At 46.1% G+C, this 17001-nt stretch overlaps 1 protein-coding gene across 1 annotated transcript in view; it reads right to left on the bottom strand.

Annotated features, from left to right (window-relative positions):
* LOC121550274 (palmitoyltransferase ZDHHC17) overlaps positions 1-17001 on the bottom strand; it is a 38589-nt gene that overhangs the window by 14507 nt on the left and 7081 nt on the right. The window contains exons 2-9 of the mRNA XM_041862464.2: positions 15124-15227; positions 9454-9576; positions 7974-8051; positions 6837-6981; positions 6247-6311; positions 5550-5712; positions 3719-3844; positions 340-482 (exon numbers count right to left, since the gene is read on the bottom strand). Coding sequence (XP_041718398.1) covers positions 340-482; positions 3719-3844; positions 5550-5712; positions 6247-6311; positions 6837-6981; positions 7974-8051; positions 9454-9576; positions 15124-15227 — 947 coding nt within the window. The remainder of the gene's footprint in view (positions 1-339; positions 483-3718; positions 3845-5549; positions 5713-6246; positions 6312-6836; positions 6982-7973; positions 8052-9453; positions 9577-15123; positions 15228-17001) is intronic.

Raw genomic sequence — 17001 nt, 5'->3', positions numbered from 1 at the left:
ACCCTTAGAACTACATATCACAGTCATCCAGATAGAGAGAAATAAACCAAGCCCTAACCTGCTAGCATGTCTCATGTTAGAGAGAAATAAACCAAGCCCTAACTTGCTGGCATGTCTCATGTTAGAGAGAAATAAACCAAGCCCTAACCTGCTGGCATGTCTCATGTTAGAGAGAAATAAACCAAGCCCTAACCTGCTGGCATGTCTTATTTTAGAGACCAGGACCAGATGGCTGTGGTGATGGGGCTTCAGAAGGGTGTGTGTGTGTGTGTGTTTGTTGCTCAACACGGCTACATTGATAGCAAGAGATACTGTCAAAGGTGTGTGTGTGTGACGTACTTGGAGAGGAACTGCACAGTGACCCACATGCCGCAGTACATCAGGCCCTTGAGGAGCCAGGAGTCGATGTCCAGGTCAGCGATGAAGCCCACCAGCCAGATCACCAGGAAGGGGGTCCCCAACATGATCTTCTGTCTGAACTCCTGGGAGAGGGGGAGGACCAGAGATAGAGGGAGGGAAGGAGGAGAGGAGGGGGAGGACCAGAGATAGAGGGAGGGAAGGAGGAGAGGAGGGGGAGGACCAGAGATAGAGGGAGAGAAGGAGGAGAGGAGGGGGAGGACCAGAGATAGAGGGAGAGAAGGAGGAGAGGAGGGGGGAGGACCAGAGATAGAGGGAGAGAAGGAGGAGAGGAGGGGGGAGGACCAGAGATAGAGGGAGAGAAGGAGGAGAGGAGGGGGAGGTCCAGAGATAGAGGGAGAGAAGGAGGAGAGGAGGGGGAGGACCAGAGATAGAGGGAGAGAAGGAGGAGAGGAGGGGGAGGACCAGAGATAGAGGGAGAGAAGGAGGAGAGGAGGGGGAGGACCAGAGATAGAGGGAGAGAAGGAGGAGAGGAGGGGGAGGACCAGAGATAGAGGGAGAGAAGGAGGAGAGGAGGGGGAGGACCAGAGATAGAGGGAGAGAAGGAGGAGAGGAGGGGGGAGGACCAGATATAGAGGGAGAGAAGGAGGAGAGGAGGGGGAGGACCAGAGATAGACGGAGAGAAGGAGGAGAGGAGGGGGAGGACCAGAGATAGAGGGAGAGAAGGAGGAGAGGAGGGGGGGAGGACCAGAGATAGAGGGAGAGAAGGAGGAGAGGAGGGGGAGGACCAGAGATAGAGGGAGAGAAGGAGGAGAGGAGGGGGAGGACCAGAGATAGAGAAGGAGGAGAGGAGGGGGAGGACCAGAGATAGAGAAGGAGGAGAGGAGGGGGAGGACCAGAGATAGAGAAGGAGGAGAGGAGGGGGAGGACCAGAGATAGAGAAGGAGGAGAGGAGGGGGAGGACCAGAGATAGAGGGAGAGAAGGAGGAGAGGAGGGGAGGACCAAAGATAGAGGGAGAGAAGGAGGAGAGGAGGGGGAGGACCAGAGATAGAGGGAGAGAAGGAGGAGAGGAGGGGGAGGACCAGAGATAGAGGGAGAGAAGGAGGAGAGGAGGGGGAGGACCAGAGATAGAGGGAGAGAAGGAGGAGAGGAGGGGGAGGACCAGAGATAGAGGGAGAGAAGGAGGAGAGGAAGAGGAGGACCAGAGATAGAGGGAGAGAAGGAGGAGAGGAAGAGGAGGAGAGAGGTTGTAACATCAAGGCAGGGATGCACTCTTGACGGTGTAACTATAGGGTCATCCACTAAAGTGATGTAAACATGCCCAGAGCTAGCCAAAGGGGATTGGATAGCTATTGTTCTAGCACAGGGGTTCTTAGGCTGCCTCCCAAATGGCTTCCTATTCCCTGTATAGTGCCCTACTTTTGACCAGGGCTCATAAGGCTGTAGGGAATAGGGTGTGATTTGGGATGCAACCGTAATCAATTCCTGGGGGGCCGCTATGTCTGTAGCTGGTTTTCACCCTTTATGTTAAGAGTCTGATTGGCTTGGAAGGTTTTCCAGGTCTAAAACAATTACCTGACTTGATCAATTTAGTGCAAGGGAGGAACAAAAACCTGCTGACACCATGGCCATCAAGGACTCGAGTGTGTTTGACTATAGCAAAACTAACCAACCATCTACACTCTACAGAGGACAGTACTTTAACCTAGACTACATTTTAGTCATTTAGCAGACGCTCTTATCTAGAGCGTTTACAGTTAGTGCATTCATCTTAAGATAGCTAGGTGGGACAGTCATAGGAAGTACATTTTAGCAGTCAGAGCTAGTAAGGAAAAAAAAAACTAGATCATCAAGAGACGCTTTCACATTGTTGTGCTACATTCATGCAAGACTGCCTGCTGGCGCCAGAAAGGTGAGAGAACGTTGAGACTCAACAAGGGATCACTTCCTATAAACAACTAGCATGGAAACAACTAGCCTGAATCTCGTGGCAGTTACAGGAAGTGATTGCTAGTGGTCTCTAGACTTCCAAACCTCTCTGGCACTAGCACATACTAGCTTGGCCGGGTGACAGTAGCTAATGGGGCCTCCCTCTGGAGTTCTGTCTAAAGATGTACCTTGACAACCTACATCGTCCAGTGCGACAGCGTATGAATTTGAAAGACAACAGAAATGCAAGGTCAAGAAGCAAAACTTTGAAAAACACAAGATACAAGCGTAACTAATGGGTGCTATGTGCTCATCCTGTCCCAGAGAGCAAGGGTGGTTAGCGCACTGGACTTAAAGGTGCTGATTAGGGCTCTGGGGTTAAGTACAGATCTAGGATCAGCTTCCAATGCCCCAAACCCAACCTTAACTATTAGTGGGGAAAATGCTGAACTGACCCAAGATCACCGTCTAGGGGCAACTTCACCTTATTCACTGATTAAGGCCTTGACACAATCCTCTGGTCTGTCCGTGCAGACAAACAGCTGGGTTCCTCAGACTCCAAGAAATCACTACCTTGGATGCGCAATTACTTCAAGACACAGAGGCCAGAGAAGGTCTAAATAGTGTTAGCCTTTGTCTGTCTGTCTCTCGTCAACAAGAAAGCAGCAATTAGGCCTGAAGGTGCTCTTTTTAGGGTCTGGGATTATTGGCCGGAAAGACAGGTGGCGGAAGGCTCTTTAGACTTAACCATTAGTGGAGGAAATGTAAAACTGACCCAAGATCAGCATCTAGGGGCAACTTAACCCTACACATTGTTCTTGACAATCAAGCGGCACATCTCAGACTATTGCTATATCAAAATAATGTAATATCCTATCAATGACCAAATGTAATGTAATGTGGTTCCAGCAATGTTTAACACTTCTCCAGGCATTGTGAGATCTGATCATCTCTGCGGTGCGACTGCAAACAAGATGACCTGGAACTTGGCCATTATGACCCAAATGGTGTAGGTGGCCGGTGTATTAACCCTGAAGCGCCCTTGTTGGGTCTGGAGAACAGTTTGGTCTTGTGTGATATCAGAGGGTTTTGATACAGTCTGGAGACTGGGAGGGATGTGCTAGGCTAGGGAACTCTCCGGTGGACAATGAAGACTGCGTGTCTGGTTTTACCTATGCAGTAGAAGGTAAGTCATTCTGAGACAGACTTAGGCCTTGACAGTGGACGTGCTACGGTTCATCCTACAGACTGTGCGGACAATCATGTGACGTGTGTGTGTGTTCCTATTGAGTGTGTATGTGTGTGTGAGGGGGTTTGCATACATGCTTACGCGAATAAGTGTGCGTGAGTGAGTGAGTGTGTGTCCGAGTCTGAGTGCGCGCGAGCCTGCATGCTTGTGTATGTCCACTCAGTCTCCTCCCTAGTCTCTACCTTGTCCATCTTCAGCTTCTTCAGGTAGCCAGGGCTGTCGTAACCCTTGGCCTGCCGGGCCTCCTGCAAATGGTTGACCATCCAGACGTTTTTCCTCTGCTTGGCCAGGTCCAGCGGCGTCTCACCCTGGAGGACAACAGAGAGATACATCCAGAGGACAGTTTACCCACCTAATCACCACGGTAACAACCAGCTAATCACCACGGTAACAATTTAACACATAGAGAGCCTGATTCACAGACAGCTAGGTAGTACCGGATCATAGGACTTCTGAGGACACAGGAACAACCACAGATTGAAATAGCTCTGTTATTGGATCTCCATTATATCTATATAACCACTAAACAGTAGGATAGGAGAAAGATTAGAGGATGGACACTAAACACTGATGGTGATCCGGGTATCCTAATTGGCCACATTGGATATTGATGCTCCACCTTTGAAGTTATGGCAGGACAGCTATGAAAGGTAACAGGATACAGGACAGCTATAAAGATATGTCTCCCGAGTGGCGCAGTGGTCTAAGGCACTGCATCACAGTGCTAGCTGTGCCACTAGAGATCCTGGTTTGAATCCAGGCTCTGTCGTAGCCGGCCGCGACCGGGAGACCCATGGGGCGGCGCACAATTGGCCCAGTGTCGTCCAGGGTAGGGGAGGGAATGGCCGGCAGGGGATGTAGCTCAGTTGGTAGAGCATGGCGTTTGCAACGCCAGGGTTGTGGGTTCGATAAAAATAATGTATGTGCTAACTGTAAGTCGCTCTGGATAAGAGCGTCTGCTAAATGACTAAAATGTAAATGTAAATGTAAATATGATACAGGATAGCTATAAAAGGTAACAAGATACAGGACAGCTATAAAAGGTAACAATATACAGGACAGCTATAAAAAGGTAAGAAGATACAGGACAGCTATAAAAAGGTAACAAGATACAGGACAGCTATAAAAGGTAACAAGATACAGGACAGCTATAAAAGGTAACAAGATACAGGACAGCTATAAAAGGTAACAAGATACAGGACAGCTATAAAAGGTAACAAGATACAGGACAGCTATAAAAGGTAACAAGATACAGGACAGCTATAAAAGGTAACAAGATACAGGACAGCTATAAAAGGTAACAAGTTACAGGACAGCTATAAAAGGTAACAAGATACAGGACAGTTATAAAAGGTAACAAGATACAGGACAGCTATAAAAGGTAACAAGATACAGGACAGCTATAAAAGGTAACAAGATACAGGACAGCTATAAAAGGTAACAAGATACAGGACAGCTATAAAAGGTAACAAGTTACAGGACAGCTATAAAAGGTAACAAGTTACAGGACAGCTATAAAAGGTAACAAGATACAGGACAGCTATAAAAGGTAACAAGATACAGGACAGCTATAAAAGGTAACAAGATACAGGACAGCTATAAAAGGTAACAAGATACAGGACAGCTATAAAAGGTAACAAGATACAGGACAGCTATAAAAGGTAACAAGATACAGGACAGCTATAAAAGGTAACAAGATACAGGACAGCTATAAAAGGTAACCAGATACAGGATAGTTATAAAAGGTAACAGGATAGCTATAAAAGGTAACAAGATACAGGACAGCTATAAAAGGTAACAAGATACAGGATAGCTATGAAAGGTAACAAGATACAAGCATGTTCTACAGGTCAAAGGTTAGTGGGAGACATTTGGGCCTTATGTAACATAGCCTGGCTCTGGGGTGAAGTTTCCCCCTAGGTACAGATCTAGGATCAGCTTCTCCTCCCTCAATCCTAACCATTAGGGGGGAGATACAAAGCTGACCCCAGATAAGCTGCACAGCCCCCTCACCTTGATGTTCTGTGCGTCCACGTTGGAGTTGGAGTCCAGCAGCAGGGTGATGACGGTGGTGTTGCCGGCCAACACGGCCCAGTGCAGAGCCGTGTTCTTGTGGTACTTGTCACCCAGGTTGACCGACACGTTGAAGGTCAGCAGTAGCCGGGTGGGGTCCACGCTGTTGGGACGGGACAAAGGTCAAAGGTCATGTTCAAAGCCTTTATTGTCCATTTATCAGACTCAAAGGGTCGTAGTTTAATGTGCTCTAATTAATGACACAGTTGAAGTCCAGTGTATTAGCCCACTGCACATTGTTCTTTGTGCTTTTAGTATCAGTCTTATCTGTCTTTTGATCCATTTATAAATGTTGTGTATCTATACTGAACAAAAATATAAAAACGCAACATGCAACAATTTCAAAAGATTTTACTGAGTTACAGTTCATATTGAAATAAATTAATTAGGCCATAATCTATGGATTTCACATGACTGGGCAGGGGTGCAGCCATGAGTGGGCCTGGGAGGGCATAGGCCCACCCACTGGGGAGCCAGGCACAGCCAATCAGAATTATTTGTTAAATTACAGACAGAAATACTCCTCAGCACCCCCCCACCACCCCTCAGCCGATCCCACAGGTGAAGGATATGGGTGAACGCGTGGCACGGCATCCATGCGAACGGCAGCATGGCGCGCACACACACACACACACACCTGTGTGTCCTGTAAGCTGCCCACATCAAGGGAGTCATGCCGTTCTGATCCATCATGTCCACATCCTATAGGAGGAGAGGGAGAAAGAGCACATGGTCACAAACCCCCAATAAACAGAGAGAAGACCGACACTGTGTTTTTTTGAAGATGTTTGAGCTACTGAACAGATCCAGGAAAAACCTAGCAGCGCTCCCAATGTGAATGCAGCTGTGGAAAACGAATGAAACAACACCCCCTGGTGGCTGACAACAACAACTTCTGTGATTTGAATAAATGAGAAAAGCTTTGAAAGTTTGAAAGTACACTATTTCAGTTCTGCTGAGATCAGAATAAATATAACACAAGGGTGATGTCACAGTAAATCCAATGGATGCAAGTTGCATAACCTCATGGCCAATCCCAAATCAACCCCTAGCCCCTACACACTTATGGAGATCTGAGAGGATTTGATAGGTTGAAGAAATATGGTAATATCTCCACAATGCCCTCTAATCGGCTAAGCAGAATTTTCACAATATTGCTTACACCTATCAAAGCCTCTCATATCTCCACAAGTACACAGGGAGTAGGGATTTGTCCGCTCTGCGTACCTGCCCCTTGGCGATGAGGTAAGCCACGATGGAGGTGTGTCCGAACTGGGCGGCCAGGTGGACACAGCTGCAGCCCTCTCCGTCGATGAGCGAGGGGTCTGACCCATACTTCAGCAGCTGCACCACCATGGAGAGGTGGCCCTGTCTGTGGACACACACACAATATGATTATGTTGATGAGCACCAGAACTAACTGGTATTGCGAGACATTAGCATTTATACATGCTTCTGGGTTTTGTTTTGTTTAAAAGCGCAATCTGTAACTTTCATTTGCTGCACAGTAGAAACTTGCCAAACCCCCTTATTAACATACCATTATTAACAGCAGAAATGGAAATGACAGATTGTACCAATATCCAAATGTAAAGTCTCTGGGGGTTTTGTAGATAGGAAACGGTTTGAATCCCCGAGCTGACTAGGTGAAAAACCTGTCAATGTGCCCTTGAGCAAGGCACTTAACCCTAACTACTCCTGTAAATCGCTCTGGATAAGAGCGTCTGCTAAATGACTAAAATGTAATGCAAATGAAACGTAGATACTACATAAAATAAATAAAATACATCCAATTGAGAGATGGTTTAATAAGAAGATTGATGCACTAGCTACTTATCCAAACACAATCCTCAACAACATTGCAATTCAGTCCTTATATCCACAATACTACAGATAAATCGCATATAGAAAGTGTTACTGATCCGACAGATGGGCTACTCCTATCTAGTGTGAAAGGTCACTAGCAGGGAGGGGAGGGTTGCTGACAAAGCCGTGAGCCCTGGCTAAGTATGGGGTCCCCTGCTGATCATATGAATAATGCAGTAGAGCTCTCTGACAGGGTGAGGAGGAGAGGTAGTACTGGGTATTCATACAACCCTGAAGGTATCGTGTGACTCGTGGGAACAGGACTTTAGCAGAAACACGCCCCATGACACCCACACAGTGGAAAGGAGAGAGTCTACAGGAAACAATATCTCTACTTTGTACAGTATATAACCTTTCCCTTTTATCTCTAGGTGGTCATGTCTACACATCAACATAACCAACAGGACCTAACGTTTTGGGACTGCTGGTCAAGCTTGGTCCTGGAAAGCAGACTGAACCAGAGTCTGTTAATGCCTCATTTACTGTAGTCACTCTTACCTTGTGGCCCAATGCAGTGGTGTGGAGTTGAGGTCACCTCCCAACTGGTCCACCATCGCCCCCTTCGATATGTAGTACCTACAGACAGAGGCACAGTCAGAAATACATTTAGCCCACATACACACACACACACACACACACACACAACTACAGGCGGTGAAAAGACTAGATTGTTGATGCAGTGTGATAAAACAGATGGACAAATTCAGCTTTACTCCTATTGCATCAGGATCTCCAGGAATATAACGTATTAAGAGGGTGTCTGCCCTTTCAATGGAATTGATTGCTCAGACCTTAGCAGACATCCAGGAACTTGTTCTCTCCCTTCCTGCTATGCTGTATTAGAATGGTTTGGGATTCTATTCTTCTACAGAGGGACCATGGTTCTGGCAATGTTTCAGTCCTGTAATGTATAGTGTGTGTGTTGCTGGACGTCACTCTGCACCACAATGGTATGGTAAAGACAGCACAGTAGCATGAGTGCATTCACTCACACCTGGGTCCACTTCACTAGGGACCAAGCAGAAGCAAACAAACAGGGAGGGAGGGACTAACTGAACTTGTCCTATAAGAAACTAGTTTTCTGTTGCAAAATGTTTTCACTAATGTATAGGACCATGCAGGCCTATGTCCTGTGTGAGTATGTGAGTATACGACTCGACCACACCTACAGTGTCACTGCGCAAAATGGTACGCAGCATCATCTGGATATGTGTGCAACAAAGGTTCAACATTCACCTTCTGCTACCATTTCTGTCAAGCCGTCTACACATACAATATGACGCATCCCTTGATAAATCCAATGTATGCACCACACAGAATGCACTGCAACTGCCTCTGCAATGCTGCAAGGCAAACTCAGCATTCCATTGAAAATGAATGTACTTCTGGGTGTACCAAAACGCAATGCCACTGTCAGTGTGATCGAGGCGTTAGGGCTATAGGACTGTATGTCCTGTGAGTTTAGGGTTCTAGGACTATGTCCTGTGTGAGTATGTGAGTTTAGGGTTCTAGGACTATGTCCTGTGTGAGTATGTGAGTTTAGGGTTCTAGGACTATGTCCTGTGTGAGTATGTGAGTTTAGGGTTCTAGGACTATGTCCTGTGTGAGTATGTGAGTTTAGGGTTCTAGGACTATGTCCTGTGTGAGTATGTGAGTTTAGGGTTCTAGGACTATGTCCTGTGTGAGTATGTGAGTTTAGGGTTCTAGGACTATGTCCTGTGTGATGAGTATGTGAGTTTAGGGTTCTAGGACTATGTCCTGTGTGATGAGTATGTGAGTTTAGGGACATAGGACAGTATGCTTGCATGAGATCCAATCTGACTGGGAGAAACATCCCATAGGTGGGTGTTGGGAATAGCGTTTCACGTGTACATGTAGGTTTACTGCAACTCATAAATCACATGTAAGACAGTTGAATAGTGAGATGAGATCCAGGGCATTGGGTTCTTTTGTGTGTGTGTGTCTGTGTGTCACTCACTTGACCAAGTCTATTCTATTGTTGATGGAGGCCCAGTGCAGGAGTGTGACGTTCTCTTTGTCCGGCTGCTGAACGTCATAGCCCGCCTCCACCAGCTCTCTGCAGCGCTCAAAGATCCCATACCTGGAGAATGCAGGTAGACAAGGCTAGAATAGGCTCAACACACACACGGTTCACACACACACGTTGCCTTTAACAGTATCCCTTGCCATCATAGCTTTTTCTGTCCTTCAGTTAACACAGCACATAAATTAACCCTCAAATCATGAGGATGAAGTGTCTTTATATAGGTTTTCTTCAATAAAAGAAACACAAGGCCTTCTTTGTTTGTCAGTCAGACTATTCTACTCCAGTGGGAGACCTAGACCTATGTCTGCACTTTGCACCATATTCACATTTATGACAACATATTTATACAGTGCCTTAGGAAAGTATTCATACCCCTAGACTTATTCCACATTTTGTTGTGTTAGAGAATGAATTCAAAATCGATTAAATATATTTCTCACCCATCTACACACAATAACCCATAATAACAACATGTTTTTATAAATGTATGCAAATTTAATGGAAATGAAATATCTAATTTACATAAGTATTCACACCCGAGTCAATACATGTTAGAATCACATTTGGCAGCAATTACAGCGTTGAGTCTTTCTGGGTAAGTTTCTAAGAGCTTTCAACACCTAGATTTTGCAACATTTGCCCATTATTCTTTTCAAAATTCTTCAAGCTCTGACAAATAGGTTGTTGATCATTGTTAGAAGACCAGATTTTCAAGTAGATTTAAGTCAAAACTGTAACACTGCCACTCAGGAACATCCACAGTCTTCTTGGTAAGCAACTCCGGTGTAGATTTGGCCTTGTGTTTTAGGTTATTGTCCTGCTGAAAGGTGAATTCATCTCTCAGTGTCTGGTGGAAAGCAGACAACCAGGTTTTCCACTAGGATTTTGCCTGTGCTGAGCTCCATTCCGTTTATTTTTTATCCTGAAAAACTCCCAGTCCTTTAACAATTACAAGCATACAGTGCCTTGCAAAATAATTGATCCCCCTTGGCGTTTTTCCTATTTTGTTGCATTACAACCTGTAATTTAAATGTATTTTTATTGGGATTTTATGTAATGGACATACACAAAATAGTCCAAACTTGCTACAAAATAAATAAACGTAAAAGTGGTGCGTGCATATGTATTCACCCCCTTTGCTATGAAGTCCCTAAATAAGATCTGGTGCAACCAATTACCTTCAGAAGTCACATAATTAGTTAAATAAAGTCCACCTGTGTGCAATTTAACTGTCATATGATCTGTCACATGATCTCAGTATATATACACACACCTGTTCTGAAAGGCCCCAGAGTCTGCAACACCACTAAGCAAGGGGCACTACCAAGCAAGCGGCACCATGAAGACCAAGGAGCTCTCCAAACAGGTCAGGGACAAAGTTGTGGAGAAGTACAGATCAGGGTTGGGTTATAAAAAAATCAAAAAAATCAGCAACTTTGAAACATCCCACGGATCAGCATTAAATCCATTATTAAAAAATGGCAAGAATATGGCACCACAACAAACCTGCCAAGAGAGGGCCGCCCACCAAAACTCACGGACCAGGCAAGGAGGGCATTAATCAGAGAGGCAACAAAGAGACCAAAGATAACCCTGAAGGAGCTGCAAAGCTCCACAGCGGAGATTGGAGTATCTTTCCATAGGACCACTTTAAGCCATACACTCCACAGAGCTGGGCTTTACAGAAGATTGACCAGAAAAAAGCCATTGCTTAAAGAAAAAAATAAGCAAACACGTTTGGTGTTCGCCAAAAGCCATGTGGGAGACTCCCCAAACATATGGAAGAAGGTACTCTGGTCAGATGAGACTAAAATTGAGCTTTTTGGCCATCAAGGAAAACGCTATGTCTGGCGCAAACCCAACACCTCCCATCACCCCGAGAACACCATCCCCACAGTGAAGCATGGTGGTGGCAGCATCATGCTGTGGGGATGTTTTTCCATCGGCAGGGACTGGGAAACTGGTCAGAATTGAAGGAATGATGGATGGCGCTAAATACAGGGAAATTCTTAAGAGAAACCTGTTTCAGTCTTCCAGAGATTTGAGACTGGGACAGAGGTTCACCTTCCAGCAGGACAATGACCCTAAGCATACTGCTAAAGCAACACTCGAGTGGTTTAAGGGGAAACATTTAAATGTCTTGGAATGGCCTAGTCAAAGCCCAGACCTCAATCCAATTGAGAATCTGTGGTATGACTTAAAGATAGCTGTACACCAGCAGAACCCATCCAACTTGAAGGAGCTGGAGCAGTTTTGCCTTGAAGAATGGGCAAAAATCCCAGTGGCTAGATGTGCCAAGCTTAGAGAGACATACCCCAAGAGACTTGCAGCAAAAGGTAGCTCTACAAAGTATTGACTTTTGGGGGGTGAATAGTTATGCACGCTCAAGTTCTGTTTTTTTGTCTTATTTCTTTGTTTCACAAGAAAATATATTTTGCATCTTCAAAGTGTAGGCATGTTGTGTAAATCAAATGATACAAACCCCCCAAAAATCAATTTTAATTCCAGGTTGTAAGGCAACAAAATAGGAAAAATGCCAAGGGGGGTGAATACTTTCGCAAGCCACTGTACCCATAACATGATGCAGCCACCACTATGCTTGAAAATATGGAGAGTGGTACTCAGTAAGGTGTTGTATTGGATTTGCCCCAAACATAACACTTTATATTTCAGGACAAAAAGTGAATTGCTTTGCAATTTTCTTTTGCAGTATTACTTTAGTGCCTTGTTGCAAACAGGATGCATGTTTTGGAATATTTGTATTCTGTACAGGCTTCCTTATTTTCACTCTGTCAATTAGGTTAGTATTGTGGAGTAACTACAACGTTGTTGATTCTTCCTCAGTTCTCTTATCACAGCCATTAAACTCTGTAACTGTTTTAAAGTCACCATTGGCCTCATGGTGAAATCTCTGAGCGGTTTTCTTCCTCTCTGGGAACTGAGTTAGGAAGGACGCCTGTATTTTTGTAGTGACTGCGTGTATTGATACACCATCCAAAGTGTAATTAATAACTGCACCATGCTCAAAGGGATATTCAATGTCTGCTTTTTTATTTTTTACCCATCTACGTATACGTGCCCTTCTTTGCGAGGCAATGGAAAACCTCCCTGGTCTTTGTGGTTGAATCTGTTTTTGATATTCACTGCTCGACTGAGGGACCTTATAGATAATTGTATGTGTGGGGTACAGTGAGGAGGTAGTCATTCAAAAATCTGGTTAAACACTATTATTGCACACAGAGCCCATGCAACTTATGTGACTTGTTGAGCACATTTTTACCCCTGAACTTATTTAGGCTTGCCATAACAAATTGACTCAAGACATTTCAGATGTTCCTTTTTTATTCATTTGTAAAACTTCTGATAACAAAATTCCACTTTGACATGATGGGGTATTGGTGTTTACAATAATATGACCTGGAGCAGGGATCGATAGCCACTAGTCTACAGCAGTAATATGACCTGGAGCAGGGATCGATAGCCACTAGTCTACAGCAGTGATATGACCTGGAGCAGGGATCGATAGCCACTAGTCTACAGCAGTGATATGACCTGGAGCAGGGATCGATAGCCACTAGTCTACAGCAGTAATATGACCTGGAGCAGGGATCGATAGCCACTAGTCTACAGCAGTGATATGACCTGGAGCAGGGATCAATAGCCACTAGTCTACAGCAGTAATATGACCTGGAGCAGGGATCGATAGCCACTAGTCTACAGCAGTGATATGACCTGGAGCAGGGATCGATAGCCACTAGTCTACAGCAGTAATATGACCTGGAGCAGGGATTGATAGCCACTAGTCTACAGCAGTAATATGACCTGGAGCAGGGATTGATAGCCACTAGTCTACAGCAGTGATATGACCTGGAGCAGGGATCGATAGCCACTAGTCTACAGCAGTGATATGACCTGGAGCAGGGATCGATAGCCACTAGTCTACAGCAGTGATATGACCTGGAGCAGGGATTGATAGCCACTAGTCTACAGCAGTAATATGACCTGGAGCAGGGATCGATAGCCACTAGTCTACAGCAGTGATATGACCTGGAGCAGGGATCGATAGCCACTAGTCTACAGCAGTAATATGACCTGGAGCAGGGATCGATAGCCACTAGTCTACAGCAGTGATATGACCTGGAGCAGGGATCGATAGCCACTAGTCTACAGCAGTGATATGACCTGGAGCAGGGATCGATAGCCACTAGTCTACAGCAGTGATATGACCTGGAGCAGGGATCGATAGCCACTAGTCTACAGCAGTAATATGACCTGGAGCAGGGATCGATAGCCACTAGCCTACAGCAGTAATATGACCTGGAGCAGGGATCGATAGCCACTAGTCTACAGCAGTGATATGACCTGGAGCAGGGATTGATAGCCGGTAGTCTACAGCAGTAATATGACCTGGAGCAGGGATCGATAGCCACTAGTCTACAGCAGTAATATGACCTGGAGCAGGGATCGATAGCCACTAGTCTACAGCAGTGATATGACCTGGAGCAGGGATCGATAGCCACTAGTCTACAGCAGTGATATGACCTGGAGCAGGGATCGATAGCCACTAGTCTACAGCAGTGATATGACCTGGAGCAGGGATTGATAGCCACTAGTCTACAGCAGTGATATGACCTGGAGCAGGGATTGATAGCCGGTAGTCTACAGCAGTAATATGACCTGGAGCAGGGATCGATAGCCACTAGTCTACAGCAGTAATATGACCTGGAGCAGGGATCGATAGCCACTAGTCTACAGCAGTGATATGACCTGGAGCAGGGATTGATAGCCGGTAGTCTACAGCAGTAAAATGACCTGGAGCAGGGATCGATAGCCACTAGTCTACAGCAGTAATATGACCTGGAGCAGGGATCGATAGCCACTAGTCTACAGCAGTGATAGGACATGACAACAAGGCTGATAAGGTGACAGCTTGAAGTTGTTTTCCACACTGGATGTCAATGTTAGAGGTGCTTAAAGGTTTCTCTAACAGCCGATCTGGGGTCACATTTCTCAGCCATACAAACTAACTGTAATCTGTGTACAGATCCAGAAATACTTTCAAATAGTTAAATGTATTTAGCTTGGGGTTTACACTTTGGGGACTATTCCTTTGGTTCCATTGTAAGAGGGCAAACTAAATTGAGCGCATGTCAAATCCTTGACCTACCGGGAGACTAATATGTATTTGACCTAGCCAGATCTGCTCTCTACTGTAAACTCATTCCCGGCTGTAAACCCTCTTCAGGAGGAAAGTTAACATAGATTTAGGAACACTGGGGGAATCACATAATAGCTGTACAGTCTCTCACATTTAACTGGGAGAGCCTTGAGCTGAAATGCCAGCATCTCTTAGCCACGTCTGGGGAGCCGCTTGGATGCTGCAGCACTTTCTCAAGCAGTTAGGCCAATGTCTTGGAGAATAACGTAAATAATGTTTGCCCTGTTATACAAGTAAGATAACTATACCCCAACAGGAAGTGTTTTTAAAACCAGTTGTAGAATGAGGAAAAGGTCTCTCCAGCCCACATTACTTGCATACCTTTAACCACACTGGCCAAGCTTTACGCGCAAACACACACCCAGCGGTGCGTGGGTACTCACTGCGTGGCTTTGACGATGTCCCAGGTACTGTAGTCATCCACGTGGCTCTTGCGCCCCACATTCTCACTGTAGCCATGGTTATAGTGACTCTGGGGCTTGAGTTCCTGTTGGGAAAGAGGGGTGGCAAGGGTGAGATAGGAGAGAGAGAGAAAAAAGCCATGAGTTTCATCAATCCATGCCTTGCCTGGACCCAGTGGGCCTACACAGACGTCACAGCGTCATCTCACGAGAACAAGCGCACGAGAGATTGAGCGATAGAGAGTTGGAGGAGGCTGTGTCGTGTTCTGAGGATGATGGGCACCAGAGAGCCGCGGACGCCCATATAGGGCCTTCACATTCAATTAGCCTCCACTGCAATGCCATGGCAACGTCCTTTAACCTCCCCCTCCCGCTGGGAGGGCTGCTCTACTGCAGCCTTGCTCTGACTGGTAAATACACATCACATCCCAGTCCTCATTCGGTCTCTATAACCTTCACTGAACAACACTATTAGTCCAGGAGAATGCACATTTTGGGTCATTAGCATTTTCATAAAAGCATGAAACTTGGTTCACGTGTACAGCTTAGACTGTAAACAACCATAATAGGTCTAGATTCCTACTAAATCTATTTTCCTATGAAAGGCCCTGCGGCAGACTAGCGTCCTGTCCAGGGGGTGTGCTTGTACATCAAGCTGCCCCACGCTACAGAATCAGGAGATGGGCTCCTGTCCTATTGGCATTATGGATTGGACAAGGCTTACTAGTACAAGGCTTACTTCCTACAAAATGTGAGGTATAATTTTACAGCCCGACAGCAATTCCATATCTAAAAGCCATTGGACCTACACATTTTTTAAAAAATGTAGTCATTTAGCAGACGCTCTTATCCAGCGCGACTTACAGTTAAGTGAGTGCATACATTATTATAATCTATTTTATTTTTTATTAATTTTTCATACTGGCACCCCGTGGGAAACGAACCCACAACCCTGGCGTTGCAAACGCCATGCTCTACCAACTGAGCTACATCCCTACAACTGAGCTACATCAGCAACACTGATCCTGAATTAAAACGAATGTACAAAATACTTGGTAAATGATTAATCATATAGACCTACAGTAGGCGACAAGGATGAAGATCTGATGGGAAAGGTACTTGGTAGACAGTTAATGGGGGGTAAGGACTATAATGAGATCATTAAATATGTATAGTAATCTATAATCTAGTAATCTACAGGCTAGCCTGAAGGGAGGAGAGGGGGTAGAGATGACTGGAGGATGGAGAGGGGTGAAGGGAGGAGAGGGGGTAGAGATGACTGGAGGATGGAGAGGGGTGAAGGGAGGAGAGGGGGTAGAGATGACTGGAGGATGGAGAGGGGTGAAGGGAGGAGAGGGGGTAGAGATGACTGGAGGATGGAGAGGGGTGAAGGGAGGAGAGGGGGTAGAGATGACTGGAGGATGGAGAGGGGTGAAGGGAGGAGAGGGGGTAGAGGTGACTGGAGGATGGAGAGGGGTGAAGGGAGGAGAGGGGGTAGAGATGACTGGAGGATGGAGAGGGGTGAAGGGAGGAGAGGGGGTAGAGATGACTGGAGGATGGAGAGGGGTGAAGGGAGGAGAGGGGGTAGAGATGACTGGAGGATGGAGAGGGGTGAAGGGAGGAGAGGGGGTAGAGATGGCTGGAGGATGGAGAGGGGGTGAAGGGAGGAGAGGGGGTAGAGATGGGTGAAGGGAGGAGAGGGGGTAGAGATGACTGGAGGATGGAGAGGGGTGAAGGGAGGAGAGGGGGTAGAGATGACTGGAGGATGGAGAGGGGTGAAGGGAGGAGAGGGGGTAGAGATGGCTGGAGGATGGAGAGGGGTGAAGGGAGGAGAGGGGGTAGAGGTGACTGGAGGATGGA

The sequence above is a fragment of the Coregonus clupeaformis genome, unplaced genomic scaffold, assembly GCF_020615455.1.
Source record: "Coregonus clupeaformis isolate EN_2021a unplaced genomic scaffold, ASM2061545v1 scaf0126, whole genome shotgun sequence".
Lineage (NCBI taxonomy): Eukaryota > Metazoa > Chordata > Actinopteri > Salmoniformes > Salmonidae > Coregonus > Coregonus clupeaformis.
The sequence above is the reverse complement of the archived record's forward strand: the minus strand, read 5'-3'. Positions and strand labels throughout refer to the sequence as shown.